The sequence below is a fragment of the Miscanthus floridulus genome, chromosome 10, assembly GCF_019320115.1.
Source record: "Miscanthus floridulus cultivar M001 chromosome 10, ASM1932011v1, whole genome shotgun sequence".
Classification (NCBI taxonomy): domain Eukaryota; kingdom Viridiplantae; phylum Streptophyta; class Magnoliopsida; order Poales; family Poaceae; genus Miscanthus; species Miscanthus floridulus.
In genome coordinates, this window is record NC_089589.1 from 18,629,581 (window position 1) to 18,653,583 (window position 24,003).

General features: G+C 44.6%; 1 protein-coding gene across 2 annotated transcripts; it reads right to left on the minus strand.

The window, feature by feature from the left end:
• Positions 1–12,241: 12,241 nt before the first annotated feature.
• LOC136486316 (G-type lectin S-receptor-like serine/threonine-protein kinase SRK) lies at positions 12,242–23,795 on the minus strand. 2 transcript variants are annotated; one of them, XR_010766771.1, is made up of 9 exons: positions 23,773–23,795; positions 23,615–23,686; positions 23,334–23,395; positions 18,730–18,855; positions 15,538–15,724; positions 15,178–15,430; positions 13,662–13,715; positions 13,451–13,549; positions 12,242–12,631 (listed from the first exon to the last, which is right to left on the minus strand). XR_010766771.1 is itself a non-coding variant. In XM_066483186.1 (9 exons), exons 5-9 carry the CDS (start codon positions 15,694–15,696, stop codon positions 12,568–12,570), a joined length of 786 nt encoding a protein of 261 aa, XP_066339283.1. In that variant the 5' UTR covers positions 15,697–15,724; positions 18,730–18,855; positions 23,334–23,395; positions 23,615–23,686; positions 23,773–23,795; the 3' UTR covers positions 12,242–12,567. The 2 variants fall into 2 exon arrangements, 1 of the variants encoding a protein (XP_066339283.1); XM_066483186.1 differs by having other exon boundaries at positions 13,662–13,872.
• Between the last annotated feature and the right edge of the window lie 208 nt (positions 23,796–24,003).

A 24,003-nucleotide genomic window follows, 5' to 3' on the forward strand; every position in this document is an offset into this window, starting at 1 on the left:
AATCATTTGTGTAGTAGTGTCTGGGTATCCATATTTAGCTATGAAGGCTCAAGTAAGGGCTTACTGGAGCTGGTCTAATAAAATTATATTATCCTGTTTATAAAACCATATTTCCCTTCTTTGTGAAGTACGCCATGAGGTGCTTCTTCTTGATTTGCACGCTTGAGTGCTTTGGTGTGGAGTCAGACTTTGTGCCCACACATTTTGGTGACTCTGCTTGGGAACAAGAAAAGGATATCCATCGATCGCAATTGCCAATGATAAGGATTGCTATGAATTACGTGTTATGAACATGGTGAAGCCATCATTTGAGCAGCTACCTTAAGACATTCGCCAACTCCTATAGGGTCACAAGAAGGCTCGCAATGAACAGGATTTACAAGCCATGACAATAAGCTTTGAGGTAGATCGGTAGGGCATTATCACCAAGACCAAGGAGGTATTCATTCATCCTTCTACTGGAAGCTCTTGAGGTAAAGACTCATGTAAGTGCTTCATCTTTGATGTTTGTGTCGTTGAAAAAATATATGATATATATTATTCATCCTCTGTGTAAGTGTTTGGTTTGGGGTCAGGACAAGACAAGATGGGATATCCCACTTTCTGTAGAGGTTTAGTTGGGGGATAAGGGGTGGGACCATTCTACTAGGAAATATTCCCCTACATCCAGATCAAAGCAATCCACCAAAATTGGTGGGCACACTCATCCCACATAGGACAACAAACATTTGCATGAGCCCATGGATGCATGGGAAACATGATTGCACTAGGCACATTGGAGATAAAGAGAACAACCAATGAAGGTGTGGTGGCGCAAAAGCAACAGCAGCCTGTGCCATTGATGTCCTTGGGGAGAGTGAGTTTGAGCAAAGCTCAATCGCACATGGGAAGGAGGATATGGATGGGTCGTCGCGGTGGGTGGGTAGCCACACACATGTGTGCAAGCTCGGGTGGAGGAAGAGAAGCAGCACCAACTGTAGTGGCTCACATGGATGTGTTGGAACAACGAATCTAGGTGCACAGGGGACCTGCACATGACCTTAGATGGTGTGTGCTTAGGCAGAGCTCGGGCATGTAGCCAAAAATGGGGAGGAAGAAGGAGGTCACTAGTTGTTGTGAGATGAAGATGGTAGAGGGTGGCCATGTAGAGGAGGGGCGGCGGGGGCAGTTGGCCAGGGGAGGAAGGGGATAAGAAAGAAGGGACGCTGATGGGTGAGCCCCATTTATCAGTGCCTCATCTTTGGTTTTTGGTGTCCCTAGACAAAACAGAAACCAGGGATGGTTCCATCCCTTCTCCACACAAGTAGGATATGGGACCATCTCTTCTTCTTTTTTCGCGACCGTATCCTTAGACACGTATTTCATTAAGAAGAAGTTGAAGTTTTAGTAAGGTAATCCAAGGATTACCACAAGATGCAAAGAAAAGCCAGCAAGAGGGGAAGCCCTCGGCCACAACACCCAACAACATACTGAACCTGAGAAAAATGCTACCTAATAGAGGCTAGTAAGGAAAAGGGTAAAGAGAGTGCAATTGATGACATCTATTGGCACCTCCCATTCCATCAACAGTTTCCTTGGCATATTGGTTGGGATATTTTTGGGGGAATCAAACCCTAAATAGTACATTCAGACAAATTAAACTGGATTGTCTGGTTTCAGGGAGTAGGTTACATATCAGTCCACTCCTTCTATAGCTGGTGTACCACTTGTTTCCGCCTGCCTCTGGATGAAATGAAATAATGAGATAGCTGGATATTTACCCCCTACACCTCTGTGGCACATAGCATGCCTCCTATTCCAGCACAAGGTACATGAGTTGCAAGAGCTTCTAATAAGAAGGCCAAGAAAGAAGGTTCCAAGAAGTATATTTAATTTGGAAGATTAGTTTTCCCCTTTGGGTCGAAGGACAATGTGTTATGTAAGTAGTAGTCTCCAGAGCTTGGCAAGATGCTTAAAAATTTTATATGGTTGATACTTGATTATCGCTCCTAGAATAAATATGGCCAATGAGTTGTTATTAATCATCGTCCTTGGTTGCTTTCGACAAAACGGTGTTTTTAGTACACAAGATTTACATGGGCAACTCTGTAAATTTATTTTTACGTAAGGTTAACATAGGCTAACAAAAATCAATTTCCAAGGATAGTTGACCATGGTAAGCTGATCTCTTAGAATGAATTTTGAGGGGAGGTTGCAAGCCCCATCCCTATAAATGCCCGATTTCTACAATTGATGGAGACAGTTTTCGAAACTGCCCCTGATAATCCGTTTCAACCGTCCCATAAAGATTGTTTGTGTAGCAGTGTTGACTACCTGAGTAGTTACTGGATTCTGGCTCGCTGCTAAATTAACATGACCGATATTGGAAAATCCATGTTTGTAGACTGTTCTAATACTACTTAAATTCAAAAAATATTAGTGTTGTTTTCATTACCCTTTTAATTTTCCTGTATGATAATTTATCACAGCTACTATCAGCTCTATATATTCCAGAAAAATACCACTACTAGAACCCTCCTTTTCATGCTGAACAATTAGCAACTTTGCTTCATCGCATTTTGAATAAACAAACTCAAATTTGTGCTGTGCGCATTCCCTTGAACTATATGGCATCTGGGGGCATGCTATATGGCATGAGTAGACTTACTGTCGATGTTTCACCACCGATATCCTGCCACGGGGGTACCCGGGGCAGTATGTTCGGGCTTCGGCGTATGCCGAACTCGATGGTTTACGCAAGAGACAGCCGATTTATCCTGGTTCAGGCCCTCGATCGTAGATCGAGTAATAACCTTACGTCCAGTCGGCCTTAGCCTTTGCGTTGGATTGATTATCAAGTGTTGTGTTGTACAATCGTTGTCCCCTTGTCTCAGGAGCCCTGCCCTCCTTTATATAGTCAGGAGGCCAGAGTCCTAGTCGGTTTACAATGAGATTTCCTAGTAGGATTACTTAATAGTTCTACTACTAAGATTACATGGGAAGAATCCTAGTTGGACTAGATCTTCTCTCTCCCTTGCGGGGTATCCTGTGGGTCCCGCATCGACAAGCCCCCGAGCACTTCATGGTTGAGCTCTGAAAGTCTCGCTTTGCTCCTTCAAGTCTTGTTGAGTAGGAACAAAATGTTATCCGAGTGCTTTCTGGAGTGAAACCTTGTAGCGCTTCTTGGGATCTTCGAGTGGTGAGTGCTTTTTGAAGAAAAAGTACATCCATCTGGTTGTAGCCCCCGAGCCTCTTGCTATTTGGAACAAGGAGCTGGAGGATCTTGTCTTGAAGTTGCTCTGATTGTTCGTTGAAGTTTTATAAAAAAGAACTCGAATGTGGCTCATTCCGGGTTCTTTTTGTCGTAATGTCTTGAAGTGGTCTGCGTTGAGGAAGTCTTTTGGTGACGTGCGCTTTTTCGAAGAAAAAGTGCACTCACTGAGTGTAGCCCCCGAGCCTCTTGCTATTTGGAACAAAAAGTTGGAGGTTCTTGATCCTTTATGTTGTTTGAAAATTTGTGTTCTGAAGTAGTCCCCGAGACTTGGATTATTCCATCATCCGAGTAGTTTCGCGGCATGCGGCCTCCGAGCTTATGTCCGGGTTCTTTTTGGGTGGGTGCAATTTTTCGTAAAAATTGCACTCACTGAGTGTAGCCCCCGAGCCTCTTGCTTTTGCTTGCAAAAGTTGGAGGGTCCAGATTCTTGTCTTCAAAAAATTCTGGGGCTATGTATCCCGCTTTCTCCGAGTTCTTCTCTTTTAGAAAAGAAGTCGGATGAAGAGTCTTGAGTTTCTTGTATTCTTGGTCCTTTGTTGTTGGTTCCGAGCCTCCGGGAGTAGTTGAAATGAAGGCCGAGCTCCCTAGCTTAGTGTTGATTAAGCTATGATGCTGGCCGAGCCCCCGAGCGTATATCCGTGTTGTTTTGTTCAGGAAGAACTCGGATGCGAGGTCTTGGCGTATTCTTTGATAGTCTGCTGTTGTCAGATGTAGTTGTATGGTGGTGGTTGAGTGTAAATGCCTTTTGTTCACGGGTTGTACTGTGCTGGTATATTCTTCCGAATATGCCCGTCTTTGAGTACTATTTCTTCTCGCCTGAGTCATCCATTATTGAGTCCTGTCTTTTCACTGTGTCCTTTGTTAGGCTTATTTCGTTGGTACTCCTGGTCCACGTGCGCTGATCCTTTGGTCTATAAATACTGTCCCGGAGTGTTTGTTTTCATCCATTGGACATTCTGTTGAAATCTTCGCGGTTGTGAACATGGTAGTTTGTGAAGTAGAGCAGCCCCCGGGCATGTTTTGTAGTTCCTGTGTGTCTTGTCGTAGCTGGAGGAAGTCTTGTGATAGGGATTAGAGGTAGGCTAATCCCGCGACAGCATTGTGCCAGGATGTACGTGGTGGTAGTTGGAGGAAGTCTTGTGATGTGGGCTTTGTTCCTTCATCCGGCAGTTCTGGGTTGATCCTCGTCGCCTGTCTTGAGACTGTCCGATGCAGATCAACACCATATCCAGCATCACATCGGTCTTGGGTAGACAGATGCCCGCCGGCCTTCTCTGCTCCATGTTGCCCTGCCGTGCTGCCAATTTCCGCCTTGGATGCACTACGTCCGTCCTTTGAAGAAAACAGTGTAGCTGATGGCGGTCTGTCCTTCCGAGTAGCAATTTGGGACACGTAGTCGTTCCAGAGCCTAGTCGTGTCCGTATTCCTCTTTGCTACTTTGCTTTTCGTGGTGCCGAGTTCGTTGGGTCTTGTAAGATTTGTAATCTTCTATTTTTGAAGTCGCTTGTAATGTAACGAATCTTGTCTTCTGAGTTGTCTTTGACTTTTCTGTTGTGATCCCTGTCGTTCATGAGACTACCGAGTTCTTTCTTACATAACCGGGTTCTTTTGTTCCTCGTGAGGTAGCCCTTTCTTTCTTCTTTCTTTCTTCTTGTTTTGACGGGTTGTTCTTGTATCAATCTGATAATCCTGCCGTGGTGTTGGACGGATAAGTCTGAAATCTGCCCGTTGGTTTTTACCGTTGTGAGGATTCGTGCCCTCTGTCGTTTTAGCTGCGTCGGTAAATGGACCGTTGCGTTCCCACACTGTGCTTTAACGGGCCTTGTGGGCCGTTTGTATCACTAAGAAATCTATTTAAAGACCTTTTATCTTCCTTTCCCTTGTCGCCCAGCTCTTGCCTTTAAACCCTAGTTCTTAGAAATCCGCCGCCGTCATTGTCGCCATCACCCGAGCACCATCATTCTAGCTTCATCTTCCTTAGCGCCTTTTTTGCTTCCGCCAGTTCATGGGAAAGAAGAAAACCGCAAGCAAGTCTCAGGCGACCTTCGTGGACGAGGAGTCATCCCTGTCTTTGATTGAAAACCAGGAGTTCGTGGCCATGAGGGCAGCTCAGAAGGTTTGGCCGGCTCCAACAACAAGCGAAGATCAGCTGCGCAAGCTCGTTAGTGATGGCTTGATCCAAAGCAAAGTCATCGCTGAATGGAGAGTTCCGGGCGAGCATCGGGTTCCGGCTCCGGGTCCTGGTGAGATTGTCCTTTTTGTTTCCTTTGTCCGCGCTGGACTTTGTCTTCCTGCTTCCGCCTTCCTTCATCAGTTTCTTGGTTATTTCGGGGTTAGTCTGAACCATCTAACCCCCAATGCCGTTCTCCATCTTTCTGTTTTTGTTCACCTTTGTGAAGCCTTCCTTGGGATCCCTCCTTCTCTATCTCTTTTTCGCTTTTTCTTTCGTCTGAAACCTCAACCCCGCCGTGAAGAAACCAGTGCCCTCGGCGGTTGCGGGATTCAGTTTCGCTAGGGTCTCAAAATTAAGTTTTTTGATTATGACCTGGTCGATTCTGTCAAAGATTGGCGTGCCGAGTGGTTTTACGCTGCCAATTTGATCCCTTCTCTTGTCGTTCACTCCGGATCCGGCCCTGTGGTGAATGACCGATGGGACAAGAAGCTTGAGTCACCTACTAAGATTCAAGCGATCCAGCCACTCCTTGATAGGATTAGCATGCTGAAACAGCAGGGTTTGACCGGCTTTGGTATTGTTTCAAGCTTCCTTCGTCGCCGGGTTCAGCCCTTGAAAGAGCGGGAACATCTCGGTTTTGAGTATTCTGGGGCCGAGGATCCTTCACGCATGGTCCCAGCTCTTGAGCTGACCGGTGAGGAGGTACTCGAGCGCCTCCAGAAGATGCTGAAAGGAGTGAGTGTCATTCCTCCTGCCGTCTCTGAGTTCTCGGCCATCAACCCGCCCCCAGCTGTGAGTTGTCTATCTTTTTTATTTGAGTTCTTTTATGTACTCTTGCTGCATCCGTTCTTGCTTAGCTTTTCCTTGTCTCGGTGTTTTATCTTTTTTCGCAGGAGCTTGGGCGGAACTTTGTCGATCCGATCCCCCTTGATGTTCTCCCTGCCGTGGTGGAGACTGGGGATCGTCTAGCTGGTACTTCTGCAATTAGTAAGTCTCCAACCTTTACAGCCCTTCCTGGGGTTTCTTTCAGATTTGTTGATGTATATGAAGAGTATGTTCCTCGTCTAGTCCCTCGCGGTCCTCACAGTGTCCCGAAGAGGGGGCGAATGGACGGGTCTTCATCTGGCTTGCCTGTCTCCAAGAAGCCTCGCAAACCAAGTACTCCTTCAGGTACTTCAGTTGTTGCTAGCATGCTCTTAGGTGAGCACATTTAATACTCTTTGTTCTTTTATTTTCATGTTTCTCTCTTGAACCGAGTACTTTTCATCTCCTTTTCAGCAGGTGCTCTGGTTTCGTTGGCTGAGGGAGAAGAGGATGATGAAGTCCCCCTCATCATGCAGCAGTGAGTTGTTTTTCATATTCTTGTTGCATTGAATTTCTCCTTTTTGTTTTGAGTTTTAGTCTTGAACTTTTTGAAGTAATCGGAGGTCGGGTGTGAGTTCTTCCGAGGCTCCCGCGCCGACTTCTTCTGAAGCTCTGGTGTCGAGTTCTTTGGTTGCCTCTGTCCCAAGCTGTACCGCTCCTCTGGTGCGGAGTTCTTCCACGGCTCCAGCCCTGGCTTCTTCCACGGCTCCAGCCCCGGCTTCTTTCACGGCTCCAGCCCTGGCTTCTTCCGCGGCTCCGTTGTCTGCTGTCCCGCTCCCGTCGTCGGGTGGCGGGGACGTCTTCGCCGTCGTGGTTCCCCCTGCGAGGCTTTCTCTTGGCTTCGTGAAGAAAAAAGTAGTCGGGTGAGTAGATTCTAGCTTTATCTTTTTGGCTTTTATCTTCCTTCCTCTGGTTCTTATTGGTGCTTCCTTTTATCACTTTTCAGTGTTTCGTCTTCTCTAATTTCTTCATCGACTTCTTCTCTGCCTCCCGCCGTACCAACGAGTTCCGAGCCTCGAGACTCACAACATTATGTTGATGAAGTCGCCGCGGGGGCTTCAGAGCTACCTGGCGGAGTTGCGGACTTGGTCGCTCCGGAGGTAACTGTGGCCGTCGCGCCGGGTTCTTCTGAGGGTTTGGCTCCGGCTTCCCTAGAGGTTGCTTTGGTCGTTCCTCCTTCGCCCCAGCCGGCCTCTCCTTCCCCTTCTCTTGTCTCCGGCGGCCCCTCCTTTTCCGGTGATGTGGTGCAACAGTTCGATGCCACTCATCGGTTATCGGAGCTGACCGCAGCCTGGGGGAGCTTGTCGACCCTCGTGACTTCTTTTGGTGAAAAGCTCCAGGTAGGTTTTACTGCCACTCCTCTTTTTCATGCTTGTTTTTCTTCTATCCTTACGCCTTGTTTCTCTTTGCCTCTTTTTGCTCAGTCTTTTTCTCGTGATCATTCTGGCTTCTTTTTCTCATCTGAAAATGAGAGGAAGTTGTCTTCGGAGGTGGACACTCTGAAAGCCGATCTTGACCTCCTCCGGGCTGAGTTGGAGACGGAGCGTCAAATGCACCAAAAGGAGGAGAAAGCCCTTCGCGCCCGGGTAGTGGAGACGGAGAAACAGAGAGATGCTGCGGTGGAGTCTGCGAAGAATGAATGCAAAGGTGCGGCGGGTTCTGCCTGTTTTTTCTTGTATTTTGACTTCTTTTTCCGCTGACTTGTTCTTGGGTGTCCTGTCTAGCTCTTCGAGTTGAGAAGCAAAAGCTCTCGGAGAGTATTGATGAAATGAGGGCCCTTGTCTGTTCTAGTCATAATAGAGCTGAGGAGGTAATTACTCATGCTGAGGAAGAACTCGCCCTTGCTAAGCTGATTAGGCACGGAGCTGACAGAGATCTTGTGCAGGCCCAAAAAACTATTGAAGGCTTGTCCAGGAAGCTGGCGACGGCTACTGAGAATTGGAATGCTTTGTGGAAATCTTTTCGTTCAGTAGCCGATGTCCTCCGGACTTCGGCGGATGACGGGCAATCTTGGGCGCAGTTTATTCCCCGGATTCCGACTCGTTTCCAGGAGTTCGCGAAGAGGTGTGCCCAAGTATGTACCAAGAATGTGCTGGCCCAGGTCCGGGTCCTTGCTCCAGAGGCGCCTCTCTCCAAGATAGCAGAAGAAGCTGAAAGCCAAGAATATCTTGACGCCGTTGAAAGGATGGAGCCTGAGGTCGAAGATCTAGCCAGTAGGGTTGTAGATAGTCTAAATATTGACATTTCCCTTTCTGATGACAACGCCTGACTCGATTGAGCATCCCCTTGTAATATTACACTCCTTTTTAAATGAAGATTCTTCATTTTTGTTGATGTATTCTTTGCCTGGGTGCAGTTGAAGTTATTTGACTTGCTGAGTACCTTGTCCTGTTCCCGTCTCTGCTCCGTAAAACAACTCTGTGCGTTATTCTGACGAGGCCCCTCGATTTGTCGAGTACTTTTCTTTTCTTCCTCCTTTGTGATCCGTCGAGTGCTTTGTCCGTGCTATGACTTGTTAGATGTAGATCTTTGCGTTAACAACCTTTCACCTACGCTATGTAAAACGACTCGGTATAGAATGTTGCCTCGACAAACTTCGGCATCCGAGTGCTTTCTTGATTGGCGCTTGTGCTTTTGTGAGGAAAAAGTATTCCTTTCTGGATGTAGCCCCCCAGCCTCTTGCTTTTCGGAACGAAGTGCTGGAGGGTCTTTTGAAGTTAAATTTCGGTCGACTCAGCCAATTTGCTTTTTTGTTTCGGGTGTTAGCTTTTAGCTACCCTCATCGGCGGGCTCAAGCGTTTTTTCATCTATTTTGCTCTCGGCCGGGATGCTCAGGCATGTTTTCAGCCATTTTGCTTTTTTGTTTCGGGTGTTTAGCTTTTAGCTACCCTCATCGGCGGGCTCAAGCGTCTTTTTAGCTATTTTGCTCTCGGCCGGGATGCTCAGGCATGTTTTCAGCCATTTTGCTTTTTGTTTCGGGTGTTAGCTTTTAGCTACCCTCATCGGCGGGCTCAAGCATCTTTTCAGCTATTTTGCTCTCGGCCGGGATGCTCAGGCATGTTTTCAGCCATTTTGCTTTTTGTTTCAGGTGTTAGCTTTTAGCTACCCTCATCGGCGGGCTCAAGCGTCTTTTCAGCTATTTTGCTCTCGGCCGGGATGCTCAGGCATGTTTTTAGCCATTTTGCTTTTTGTTTCGGGTGTTAGCTTTTAGCTACCCTCATCGGCGGGCTCAAGCGTCTTTTCAGCTATTTTGCTCTCGGCCAGGATGCTCAGGCATGTTTTTAGCCATTTTGCTTTTTGTTTCGGGTGTTAGCTTTTAGCTACCCTCATCGGCGGGCTCAAGCGTCTTTTCAGCTATTTTGCTCTCGGCCGGGATGCTCAGGCATGTTTTCAGCCATTTTGCTTTTTGTTTCGTGAAAATAACTCGTTGGAAGTCATGACAAGACATGCTGTGGATGAATATCATCTTTATTGATCATGAGTATAAACTAATACATATGTTGTTGAAGAGTATTGTCTTTCGTTGATTGTGAACGTAGGTCTCTTGTGGCTTGCATATCTGTTTTTTCTTGAGTTGTTTTTACGCGTAGAATCTTCTTAGCTGGCTGATGTGCCATGTATTGCTGACTTCTTTTCCATCTTCGGTCATTAACTTGTATGTGCCTGGTCCGGTGACTTTTGTGACAATGAACGGGCCTTCCCATGGACTGAGTAGCTTATGTCTTCCGTCAGTCTTCTGTATCCTTCTTAGTACTAAGTCTCCGACTTGTAGTGATCGAGGTTGGGTACTCTTGTTGTAATGCCGTCTTAAACCTTGTAGGTATCTGGCTGATTGGAGGGTAGCGTTTACTCTGATTTCTTCTGAGCTGTCGAGTTCTAATCTTCTTGTGTGTTCCACTTCTCCTTGATCGTATTGCTCTATCTTTGGGGATGTCCAGATCAAGTCGGCGGGCAGTACGGCCTCTGACCCGTAAACTAGGAAGAAAGGTGAGTAGCATGTTGCTCTGCTTATTTGAGTTCGTAGTCCCCACACTACTTTCGGTAATTCTTCGATCCATTTGGACCCATAGTCCACTAGTTCTTCGTATAATCTTGGCTTTAATCCGGCTAGTATGAGTCCATTAGCCCTTTCTACTTGTCCGTTGGCTTCTGGATGTGCAACAGACGCATAGTCTATACTGAAACCACAGTCTTGTGCCCAGCCCTTGAATTCTGTAGCTGTGAAAGGGGAGCCTAGATCTGTGATGATTCGATTGGGCATGCTGAAGCGGAGTGATTAGATGGTTTGAATTTGTGAGGTAATCGCACCAATGCGAGCCTGTTCGCGAAGCAGGGGAACCTGTCATGTGCCTTGGTTTCTTTGAATTCAGATTCGGCGCCTTCCTCTGGCCAACTGTCATTCTGACGGGAACAATCTTGCGAGGTTGTCTAGGTAGGAACCCTGCTCCTAGTCTTCCTTAGTTGTTCAAATCGGTGGCCTTGATTATGTTCCTTCCTACTTCCTCCGTCATGGCTTCCACCCGGCCCAAGTCTTTCGAAAGCGGATTTCCTTTGATTTTGATCTTCTTGCCGATGGGTTGTTGATCTGGCGGGTAGTCTTGATCGAGCTTTCTCTTCATGCGTTCTCGGGATTGTCGATCGGAGCAAGTCCTGGAGCTGTTCATACTTCTCACCAGGATGCGAAGTTGCTCCGAGTTCTTCTAATGCTTCTCGAATCTTATCGTAAGGCGTATTCGCCGTGCGTCTCCCTTCGACTTCTCGTTGCGATTTTCTTTTGTCGTACTCAGCCAATTCTGACTCGTATCTGATCCAAGCTTCCCTGCGCTGCCTAGCACGGTGTTGGCGCCCTTGCTTCAACTTGTTTTTTCTTTCTCTAGCTTGTTTCTGACTATCTGTTTCTCCGTCGTAGCCCTGGGCAAATGGTGATATGTTGGATTCTGATTCATCTAATGATCTGACATCGGGTGCTTCTGGGGGATTTAATGGTGACCGCGGTCGTCGAACCATGAGCACTTCTCGCGCATGAGTCGTTCTGTTATTGGCGTTAGTTTTCATGCTGTCGGAGTCGATGATAACTTTAGTGGATGCCTCGGTGTCGTAGATCGAGTCTCCTTCTTGGTAAGGTAAAATAGCTGTTGTTGTTGTGCCGACTAGTTGGGTTCCGCTACCTTCAGGAACGGAATCCGGCCAGTGGATGATACAGTCCTGCGATGTTATCGTTACCACGAGGCCCTCCTGAGCTCCTGTCAGTGGTATCCCGAATCTTGGATTGAAAAATCTTTCGACCTGTCCTTGATAGGATTTTGCCATGTTGTCGAGCCCAAATGGAAAAGAACTTGACTTCTTGAGAGAATTCTGGGGGTAATCCGAGTTGTTTTGGGTTGTACTCTGAAATCTTGCCAAAAAAGAACTCGGTTTCTTGAAAGCACTCGGATAAAACTTCGTCTTGGAGCTTGGATTCGAATCGGATACGAGTGGTCGTGAAATCCGATTTGACTCAGATACTATGAGCTGCGCGAATCTTCTGGTGAGCCGATCCGTTGTAGTTGTTGAAATAGGAACTTCTTTTAGATGATCTGGATCTTCGAGGAGATGGCTTTGAAGCTTGCCGTTGTTGTCTGCCTCGCAGATCCATGAGCCGAAGATGAAAGTTGATCCCGTCGGGAAAATCATGTTGTCGAGGTCCATCGAGCTCTTGGGAGCAAAGTCGCCGAAAGCCCCTACCTGGCGCGCCAGCTGTCGATGTTTCACCACCGATAGCCTGCCACGGGGGTACCCGGGGCAGTATGTTCGGGCTTCGGCGTATGCCGAACTCGATGGTTTACGCAAGAGACAGCCGATTTATCCTGGTTCAGGCCCTCGATCGTAGATCGAGTAATAACCTTACGTCCAGTCGGCCTTAGCCTTTGCGTTGGATTGATTATCAAGTGTTGTGTTGTACAATCGTTGTCCCCTTGTCTCAGGAGCCCTGCCCTCCTTTATATAGTCAGGAGGCCAGAGTCCTAGTCGGTTTACAATGAGATTTCCTAGTAGGATTACTTAATAGTTCTACTACTAAGATTACATGGGAAGAATCCTAGTTGGACTAGATCTTCTCTCTCCCTTGCGGGGTATCCTGTGGGTCCCGCATCGACACTTACATGTGTTGCCGAGTGGTTAGTTTCAATAGAACCCTGTGTACATTCCAATTCATCAAGCCTCTCAATTATCTGCTGTGTAATTGGTCTCTTCACTGGGTCAGAGTCCATGCACTCCAAGCCTATCTCAGCACATACCCTTACATGTTCCAACCATATACCTCCATGTGACATTTCCAACCTAGTACTCCAACTTTCAAGTACCTAAGAAATGTCAATCATCAGCTAGCGCTTATCCAAAAAATGGAAACAAAAAAATTTGATGTGCAGACAGCAGCATTCAAATTAAACTGGCACAAAAAATTGATGCGTGCATATTAGGATATGTATAGGAGTATATATAACACTATATGTGACTGGCAGTCCACAGATGATGAATTAATTAAGAAGAAATTTCTATACCTACAAATAACGGTTTGGCTATTTTCTGTAGGTATTTTCCAATGGGTATATTTGGTTACTAATAGCTAGCTTACTTAAGATAATTCTCAAAATTGTATTCATGCCAGCTCAGCATCATGGCAGCTTGTATTAGATGAGGTCACACACAAATGCTCTCCTGCGTTTGTAATTTGAATTTCAGCTTGTTTTCAGAAACTCATAGCTTTTTACAGGAACTTGGATCGAGACAAACTTTATGTGAAAATTTCATGTTTTGATGTTATCAACAACTTTGTAATTTAATTTGTTTTATTCAAGTCATTTGTATGAACAAATAATGGACCAAAGTTTTTCGACATGCAAGAAGGGGTCGAAATAAATATATTCCCGGATGCTACAAGCATTGAAGTATAGAGGTTGATTAAAGATTTGAAGCCTAAAACCATACACACACGTATTTCCCATGAAAAATGTGTAGCTCAGGTGGCCTCTGAGTCAAAAACGTATTTTGCTATCTTTCTATATTTTATCTGACTATCTACTGCACGTCATCTTGTGATATAAGATAAGAGGTGATCTGTAGTTATGTAGTTAGCCAAAAAGATTTAACACAGAACACTTAGCTAGATAGGACATTCTTACACTTTCAGTCCGAAGATTCCCTTCTGGTCTGTCAATATTATTATGTCTGATTTGATTGTGATTACTCCACTGTTGATGAATTCTTGTGCCATATATCCCCTGCATGGAAAATTTTCTAGTGTAACCATATCAAGAGGAAAAAGGAGGCAGTGTATGCCAGTCATAATTGGTCCCCAAATTTTTTGTGATCAAAGATGCTTAGCTAGCTTACAGCGTTCCGACCACTTCTGCAGTAACTGCTCGTGTTTGTTTTTCCTCAAAGCACCTTGACAAACCAAAATCAGAAATTTTAGGCACCATGTTACAATCGAGCAGTATATTTGCAGGTTTCAGATCTAGATGAACAATATTCTGCTGGTGAAGATAATGTAAACCGTGGCAAAGTCCCTTAATTATTTGATAGCATGTCCTCCACTCAAGTCCTTCGGATGCATGAGACCTTTTACAATGGTTGGGATTGCTTCCTATTGCCTCCCATCGCCTACGCAAAATAGTCATTTTTGTTGATTTTATTCATCCAAGGGCAATACGGTCATTGCGCACACCCCTCTCACTCACACCCCACGCCCCCGCTGCGCCCCCTTCCCCCACGCCGAACCGGTCAGCACGCGACACTGCTTCTCCCCCTCGCCCTAGCCGCCGCCACCGCCGCCCTGCTCTCTCCGTCGCTCTAGCCGCCGGCGGCGGCCTCGCACGGCATCATGGCAGCCACCGTGCCCTATCCCTCGCTCGCCGTGGCAGCAGCCTCGCCCTCGTCCTCGCTCGTCGCTCATCGGTGGCGCCGGCTCGAGTAGGGCGAGTGGTGGGCCGCTTTTGACAGCGGCAGGCGAAGGCGGGCGGTGGTCGCCGTCGCGGTGGGCATCCCAACAACAGCACCACCCGGCCGGGCCACCCACCGCACCGCCTCGTGCACGGCAGCTCCGCCCTCGCCCTGGCATGATGCCGCAAGCGCCGCCTCCCTTGTCCACACCCACGCACTCACCCAGCCCCGCGTAGTCCCCTCCCACCGGCAGCGGCGGCTCCTGTAGCACGGACTGGTGGACGATGGCGAGTGAAACCCTAGATAAAGTTTTAAAAAAAATGAAGAAGATGATTTTCATCTAACTATACTACTTGAATCAAACACCTTAACTATACTACTCAAAACATTTTTTTTGCAATTATGCATTTACCCTTTTACCCTTCCCTAATAAAAAGAACTACGAAAAAGGAATTACCACTCCTCTATTTAGGGTCCTAATCTTCACAATTTCGGGGGCGATGGGAGGCGACGTGACGCATATGGGCCCACTGACCATAGACACACCTATCGTCTCCCATCGCCTTACTCCCATCGCCTCTTATCGCTTTCTGATGTTCTGGGCCCACTGACCATAGACACACCTATCGCCTCTCATCACCTCTCCAACCATTGTAAAAAATTTATTCTTATGTGGTAAGAGGGAGCACGTAATTTAGAGTACTTGACTTGAAGTTCATCAAGTGAGTCTATATTATCTTATTTCGTCCACCCATAAAATGTAGAGTCCATACTATTTCATCCATGCATGCATAAAATGGAAAGTATATGAATGGAGTGTCTAATATATAGGATGCTGAACAATTTCTATAATTCTAGAATCTCTTAACTGGCACTCACCAAATTAAAGAAAAAGGTATTTGCCACACCACAAGGGGTTTTTTAATTTGAAAAAGGGGTCATATAATGTAATGCGAAGAGAACCCACCATTATTGATATGTTTATCAAGACTCCCATTTGGTAGGAACTCAAAGCAGAGTAACCTTTGTTGTACGTCGGCCATGACCATTTTCCCGCCGTACTTCTCGACTTTTCCTTGTGTGTCAGCACAATATCCTACGAAGCGAACTACGTTCTGGTGCTTCACTAGATTAGTAACCTCTTTGTTGAAGTTATTCTCGTCCATATTGATTGCTTGAGACAGCCTTTTCACAGAGACTGACCCACTATGAAGTATTCCCTGCAGTCACAAGCATCGCCTTTGTCAGCATGAACACATAATTAACATGATGAGCTTTTATATCAAATGTGATCAATACTGAAGTTAGTTAACGAGAGTACTGTTACCTCGTAGACAACTGCAAATCCACCACTGCCAATTTTTCGATCTTCAGAGAAATTATTCGTGATGGTCTTTAGAAGTGACAGTGGTAGGTCTGTGGGCTTTTGATTTGCATCAAGCAGCATTTGCTCTAAGAAATTGTACTTATTGACTTCACAGTCCATTTGTAGTCACATATAACTGCACCTCTATCTAAAAACAAAATATATAATTGCGTCCTTTAGTAAACAATAATCACACCGTCCTTTAGTAAACAATAATCACAAATAACTATGTGATTGCTGAATTCTATTAAGAAAGAAAGTTAAGTATAAGAAATTTTTTACAATGGTTGGAAAGGCGATGAGAGGCGATAGGTGTGTCTATGGTCGGTGGGCCCAGAACATGAGAAAGCGATGAGAGGCGATGGGAGGCCATAGGTGTATCTATGGTCGGTGGGCCCATATGCGTCACGTCGCCTCCCATCGCCTCCGAAATTGAGGAGATTAGGACCCCAAATAGAGGAGTGGTAATTCATTTTTCGTAGTTTTTTTTAGTGAAGGGTAAAAGGGTAAATGCATAATTACAAAAAAAATGTTTTGAGTAGTATAGTTAGGGTGTATGATTCAAGTAGTATAGTTAGATGAAAATCATCTTCTTCATTTTTTTTGAAAAAAATCTTCTAGGGTTTCACTCGTCGCCGTCCACCAGTCCATGCTACTGGAGCCGCCGCCACTGGTGGGAGGGGACTGCGCGGGGCTGGGTGAGTGCCTGGGTGCGCATCGTTGGCTAGGTGCCGCGCCGCTGCCTGGGTGCGGCGCCACTGCCTTGGTGCCGCCGTCGACTTGGGGCCGAGGGCATAGCGGCCGCCTCGATGAGTGAGGGCGAGAGCAGGACGGCCGCTGCGATGAGCAAGGAAGAGGGCAGGGCCGCTGGCGAGACGATGTGCGAGGGTGGCGGCGGTGACTAGAGCGAGGGGAGACAAGCCAGGTGCTTGCGATTGGGAGATTGCACTACCCTAGTTCGGCGTGGGGGCGGCGGGAGGACGGTGGGAGTGAGAGGACCCTGCGCAATAACCATACTGCCCTTCGACGAATTAAATTAACAAAAATGGCTATTTTGCGGAGCCGATGGGAGGCGATAGGAAGCGATTCCAACCATTATAAATATAAATGCAAAGATGAAAAGGATTTGTGTATGGTAATCTAATGTCTAGAAGATTGGCGTAATCTGTCTAACCAAAATGTGAGAGTAGTGAATTGTGTTTAAAACAAGATGTCAAATACAAAAGTTGTTGTGCTAGACAAAATCTAAAAATCTATAGTTCAAACTTTTGTTATTTGAAATTGTTTAGAGACCCAAATATTCAATACAAGATTTATGAAAATCAATAAAAAAAGATAGCTCCTACACTTAGTCACACAAGTGACCATGTGGCATGGCATAGTGGTAGGGGAGGCTCATCAAATCCTAGGAACTGCACGCGTCCTATTTGGCATGAAAATTGTGACTTACTATGACATTGTGGCGATGGTGCTTCACTAGTGGGCTTCTTTCGAAACTAAAGAAATACTATTTCTGTGGCTGATTTTAAATTTCTGAAAAATGGTATTTAAAGGCAAGCTATATTACCTACTGTCTCTAAATCAATTTATGAAGGTGGTTAAAACTAGGGCTGGATAACGAGCCAGCTTAACGAGCTAGAAGGCCAGCTCGGTTTGGCTCATTTACAAGCAGTCTACTACAAAGATATTTGTGCGATCTTCAGCCCCGAAAGCCACCAGTGCAAGAAAGGGCATGAGAAAGCGAAAATGCATGTAGCACATGAGGTCCTAGGTTCGACTCCTCGTAGGAACGAATATTACTGGATTTAATGACTTTGTGCTTTCAGTGGTAGACGACTTCGTTAATCTCGTCTTGAGGATTTGTCGGCCCAGTCTTCAAAGGTGCTCATAGGAGTAGGGTTTGCGTGCGTGCGTGCGTTCATATATACTGGTGTGAGTGTGGTACATTGTGAGCGTCTGCGTTGAACGAGGGAGATCTAGTTTGATCATGTTTAAGCTTTCATTAGTAATTATTTGGATAAATACTCCAGATACTTAGTCGCATCTATCATGCGTTTACATGAATACCAAAGCGTTATTAGTTACTCTTTAACTATCATTTCACAACACTAATTGCATCACGGAGAGAATGCTGCTGCAACCTGACATGTCATTTTCTGAGATCACAGGCTTCGTTCGGTGGTCCTTTGATGCCTGCCTCAAACAAAGTCTATTTCGTCTTCTTTTTTATTTGTAACGCATAATGAGAAATAAGGCAGCTGATGGATTGATGCTTAAATTTGGGCCACATGCTGCTGCTAGTTGGTCACATTTACATCAGTGAAACCTAGTAGTGTGTTGAAAAAAAATCATGCAACACTTGGGCAACCTGCTCTGTATCCAAGTTTGTTCATTGCAGATCGATTTAGACAGGGTACAACCTACTCGACAACCTGAAGATTTATTTAAATGTTCAAACTACTCACTAACTGTATTTGCGTTTGGAATTACTGCCTGCACTGTTAATCAGGTAATACAACTACACTGCTACTACTGGAAGACGAAGCAGTGAAGATTAATAAGACTACTGGAGACATCAATAATATGAATATGAATATGAATATATAAAATTCCATCCACACACAATTGTCTTCCACATGGTCACATGGAGAAGACAGCACAAACAATCTTTTGGATTATAATAATCGAATATATAATCAAGCTTATAGTCTCTTAGAGCATTTCCATGGGACATTTTATATCCTTCCTAATTTACAGAAATAGAGATTTTGGTGAAAAAACATCATCCGACATCATCTTTAATTGGATGTCCAAATATAGACATCAAACTTTTATTTCGTATTTCTCACTAGCTAAAGATGGAGAGCGGAGATAGCTCTCTAGAATGCGTACAAGATATACAAAAGCTATTGAAAGGATATAAAGACATTTAAAATAATTTTTACTCAAATTACTCTCTAAATGATAATTTAGAGAGTAAATTTTATGAAAAATCTTGAAGTTGCCCTTACTGTGCCATATATACAAAATGGTCAGTTAGTGACCATGTTAAGATTTGTTAGGAAACTATACATAGAACAATCACCGGATCAGTAAAAGAAGGCACTACGAGCGTACTTAGGCGTGGATGGATAGAAATCATCGATCACTAACCTGAAGGAAGACGGAAGCGTGCAAGCGGATTGCAAAGCTCTGCTGCCTTCAGATCCCCAAATGAGCAGTGCTCGTCTTCATTGTTGACGCGGCCGGTATGGAGGGGCTATCAGGGGATATATAATGCTGTAAATAAAATGTATAAAAACAAGGATCGATGTCGACCTTTATGTAATCTATAGAGACTCGCGTAGACTTGGCTGACTGGATCACTCGAAGTCCTGTGATAGGCATTGGGCTCCGTGACTCGCTGGATCTAGTGGGTCGGCCCATTGAACCCCTCACTGGGCCATGACAAGCACACGCCAAAGTTGTTTATGGGCTCTACATTGAAAGTAACCGGCACAAGAAAAAGAAAAAAAATCATTTTACCTCTCTCAATTATCATTGTCCTCCAATTCTTCTTCTCGAGGCTCAACAAAAAAAAATTCTTCTCTCGAACTCTAAAACTATATATCTTACATCTAAATTCTCAAAACCATTCAAATGACCTCCAAGTACTAGTTTGAATTTGAAGTGGTTTTGAAGGTGATTTTATCTTTTCTTAATTAAAAATAATCTAGTAAATACTTGATAAGAATTTTAAACCACTGAAAAATTCCAAAACAAATCTTAGAGATAGATTGGGATACAACAAATAATCCAAATAAAATATATAGTAGAGATCATGACAATATCTTTAGAAGCTTTCAAAAAATAGATTTAGCTTTAGATAAATACGAAACACGACAAGGTTACTTTACTCGTTCCATATGTCTTGCCGATCAGTCCACCGTGCTAATTAAATTTCATGGCAAATGATGCGGTAACTGAAAATGCCATGTCTACATGGTTTTGCTGCCTGCCATCTCATTTTCAGATTTTCTAAATCATGATTCCTACTGCCTCGCCTTTCAAAAAAAAAGATTCTTTACAGTTACTCAAGAGCTAGTTACACCTTTTCTGTCATTTCGCAATGATAATTACATCGAAGAGACAATGCTTCTGACATGTAATTGCCTGAGGCCAGTCTCAGTGAAGTTAGCGTTGTTTACAAAACTGTCATGTTATATAAAATGAAGTGAAATATGCATGAAACACTCATTTCTGCTTACAAAAGTGATAGTGGAGTCAGTTTAAGATTTGAGTTTTCATTCTTCCTTTGGATTTTCCTATCTTTTCTAGCAACTTAAAATAAAAGTAAATCACTAGAAAGTCTAGGGTCTCTACCCGGCATAACCATACTGAAATTCTTTGATTCACTTTTTGAATTTAAGTAACTAAACCCATTCTTAATTTTGGAATATTTTAATGAGAGAAATTGGAAAAATCCGGAATTCCAGTATTTTTTCTTTTTCTTATTTTGTTTTTTGAATTCCTTTAGAAAGAGATAAGAATAGGTTTGGTGAATCGGAAACAATTTTATAGAAAAATTGAACTATAAATTTAAACTAAAAATTGCTATTTCTTTTCTTGTTTCATAGACGCTTAATTTAATGATTCATCGAGAGTTGGTAATCGTGCCATGAAAGTTCATCCCCATGAAACTCACTTCTCTCTCTTATTAAACCTCGCCACATCATCAAAAGCGTTTAGGGCACTCACAATACAAAAACTTCTATAGTTTCTATAGGCATTAATAATTATTCTGTCGGCTATCTAATTTGCTGATGTGGCAAAGATTTATCGAAGAGAGAGAAAACATTTAGAAACCGTTTCTATATAAGAAGCGATGTCTTCACGTAGATCGATAGCGCTAGAAACTATCCAGACCGCGTTGGAGGAATATTCATGGTTTCTATCGACCGAATATGCTCCTGCCAATTCCCTCCTCGTGCGCGGGCCATCCCGCGACGGTGCAACTACATCTCCCCATGCGCAGCCTCCCGCGACAGCGCGCGGCTTCCCGCGAGGCCAAGATCTCCATCTTCTCGCACATGCCTTCTTCTCGGTCGCAATAATTCTCTCTACCCAATGACCCCGGCGCCGGCATCGCTGAGGATATCTCGGTCTCCGTCGGTGATCTCAGCGGCATCTTGGACTCCATCGACGACGACCCCAACGCTGGCATCGCCGAGGGCACGGTGCACGATGCGGCTGACGAGGAGGAGCCGGAGGATTCGCCGCTGCGCACGTAGCAGGGGCATGTCGCTGTCCGCGCCGTTGGCTGCGCCCAAGCTCGAGCCGCTAGCTTTGGCCGCGCGTACACCCTTGCCCGCGGAGGATCCGGAGCAGAGAGAGAAGCACACGTTGATCAATTGGTTAGATTTTTGTTGAACTTATGGTGGAAAAGTTGTATTGAGAAGAATAGTTTCTTAGCACATTATCCTATAATAGTCTAGAAACCACTGATAGTTTCTGGGTTGGAAGTGTCCTTACGTGACAGTTTATTAAATGCAAATGAAACTCTGATTAAACCCTCACTGAGACCACAGCGTCGGTGGTCCACAGATGCTGATGCCAGCCTCAAACAAAGTCTCTTTCCTCTTCTTTTCTTTTCTTGCTTATAAAGAAAAATATAAGACGGCTTATGGATTGATGCCTATCATTTTAGTGGAATATCTGGGCCACATGCTGCTGCTAGTTGCTACTCCTAGCTCATAGTTACATCAGTGAAACCTAGTGTGTTGAAAATTTCATGGAACACCTAGCGGCCAACCTAGTCTGCACCCAGCTTGTTCACTGCAAACTAGAACAGATTCTGCCTACTCAGCTTATTATAAACTCTGTAAAATGTTGAAACTGCTCAATGACTGCATTGCATTATTAGAAAGATATCTACCTGCATTATTAATGCAGTAACACATCCACTTATCACTGCCACTGCCGGAAGATATATGCACAACTAGAATCCCCAATTGCCAATATGATATGAATACCAATTCCATGTGCATACAGCCACATGGTCACATGGAACAGACAATCTTTTGGATTACTCTTGCTTTTGAGAAGTTTCTTGGGATCTCCAAGCTAATAGAGGGACCAATGAGATACCTGTCCGAACTCCTAACCGGGATCCCAAGTCACAAACCGGTACGGCCTCTCACCAAACCCTGGACGGACATGGACGATCGCCGGAGTTCCGGTTGTTGGCACCAATGTAGTTCCAAAATCTCCGTTGGAGCTGAACTCATGTACCATGTGATTAGCAATCGACCTTCAACGTACCTAAAAGCTTTCTAATCCCCATAGTCGATATCCTAAACTACAATAATCCAACAGCATAATCTAAATGCAGAAGGCACTACCACAGGAAAGAAACATTTTTTTACCTGAATGAACTTTTAGATTTTTGAATAATTCAACTTGGAACGGAACAAAGATTGCAACACAAAAAACATATGTATCCACCAACACCAAGCTAGAAAGACTAGTTAACCCTCTCTAAATCACCTCACACTTTTTTATATACCTCTACTCATATCGCTCCATTTTTTTACTCTCAAAATTACGTTTGGGACAGCTTTTTCGCAGCCATTGTCCCGTTCTGAAGTAATCCCTGTGGTGAAAATGTTGCCTTTCCAGCGTGAACTTGAGCCATTTTGTGAACATTTCAGAACAGTACGAACAAATATGAGTTGGGTTTAGAGTACTGATACCTTATAAACAACTGCAAACCCACCACTGCCAATTTGCTGACCATCAGAGAAATTATCTGTGATGGCTTTCAGAAGTGAGTGGCAACTGTGTCGGTGTAGCATGTGCTCCAAGTGATCATGCGTATTAGCTTCACAATCCATTTGTCATCGTGTATAAATGTACGTAGGTTTCAGTCAAACAAGTATCCAAATTAATTATAGGTTGACCATGGGGTAGACAAGTTTTGTGCAAAGTTTTACGAATTTTGGAGGTTGTTTCTTAAAGTTCTACCTTTTTACTCCAATAAAAATGTCCTATGCTCAACCAAAACAGGCTTAGCCGGATTCAAAAGTAGACTAATCCGGTTTTCCTTACTTGGACGAGTTGATGCTGGCTAAGCCAGGTTTGATCCCTGACTTGGCCAGATTTCTCTAAATATTAGGTTTATTATCATTCTTTGCTCATTAGACTTCCACATCATCTGAGTTTTGTTCCTAATATTAGTCGGTACATTATGACTACATGATCTTAATGAGAACAAGATGAGAGACGCAGATGAACCGTTGGAAAATAGTCTATATATTACTCTAATACTCTTCTACTCGGCAAAAAAAAAAAATGACACTCTCCTTCAAATATGGTTGCATATTCGGTACTTTTGAGAATTGAACCCCATTGAATGGTTTGCAGTTGAGGAAAAAAAAAACACCCAGCCACACGCATTCTTAGTCAACTCAGCCACTTCAAGCCAAACTAATCAAGTCAAGTTTGTACTGATGCTGTCATGCCGGTACTTACTGATACCTTTCATTGGAATCTCCTAAAAATGTGTTGGGATTGTACTTAAGTATAACTACGAACAAGACTATCACAAAGATATATTATTTCTTATATTAAGTAAATTTATTACGGGCGAGCCGAGAGTCTCTCTGTTTTCAGTTATGGGATTAAAATTAATACACAGAACCGCGCACCAATGCTTAAGCACCGATGACCATAAAGGTTACTAGCAAAAGCAGGCAGAATCAATCACGTACTAAACTAACCTCAAAGAATATGGAGGCTTGGACGCAGGTTGAGAAACTGCTGCCTTCTTTAGGCTTCAGGTCTGAAGACAAGAACGGCCGCGGTTATTTCCGATACGGAGAGGACAGCTATCGTAATTCAGAAATTAATGTACTATCCGTATTAATACACAGACCTCATAGCATGGGATTATTTGAGGAAAATAATTAATACACAGACCGCCATGAATCCCATGCTTAAGCACGGATCCTGAGCACGCAGGTTACTTAGTAGCAAAAGGCAGGCAGTATCGATCGCTAACCTGTCCTCGAAGGAGGTGAAGGCTTGCACGCAGGTTTCTAACGAAGCTGCTCCCTTGCCTTCCCTTGAGATCCTGAGAAGAGAAGAAGGGCCGCAGCGCTCGCCTTTGTTGTCGTACTTAGGCATGGAGAGAAATCATTGGTAGAATCGATTACTGACCTGAAATAGAAGATGGATGCTTGCACGCAGGTCTCGAAGCTCTGCTGCCTTCAGATCCCCAGAAGAACAGTGATCGCCTTGGTCGTTGACGCGGTTCAGCATGGAGGAGGAATCAGGGGCTCTATAATGCTGCAAATAAAATGTATACAAACAAGGCACGATCTCGACCTTTCTGTAATCTATGACCCGCGTGGACTGACCGACTGGATCACTGAAAGGACCCTTCGTGTG

Coding starts and splice junctions, on each gene's coding strand:
- LOC136486316 (XM_066483186.1), bottom strand. CDS start 15,696: ATGGACTGTGAAGTCAATAAGTACAATTTCTTAGAGCAAATGCTGCTT. Junction 15,431..15,537: donor GATTTGCAGTTGTCTACGAG/GTAACAGTACTC, acceptor TTGTGACTGCAG/GGAATACTTCATAGTGGGTC. Junction 13,873..15,177: donor TGATAAACATATCAATAATG/GTGGGTTCTCTT, acceptor ATGCATCCGAAG/GACTTGAGTGGAGGACATGC.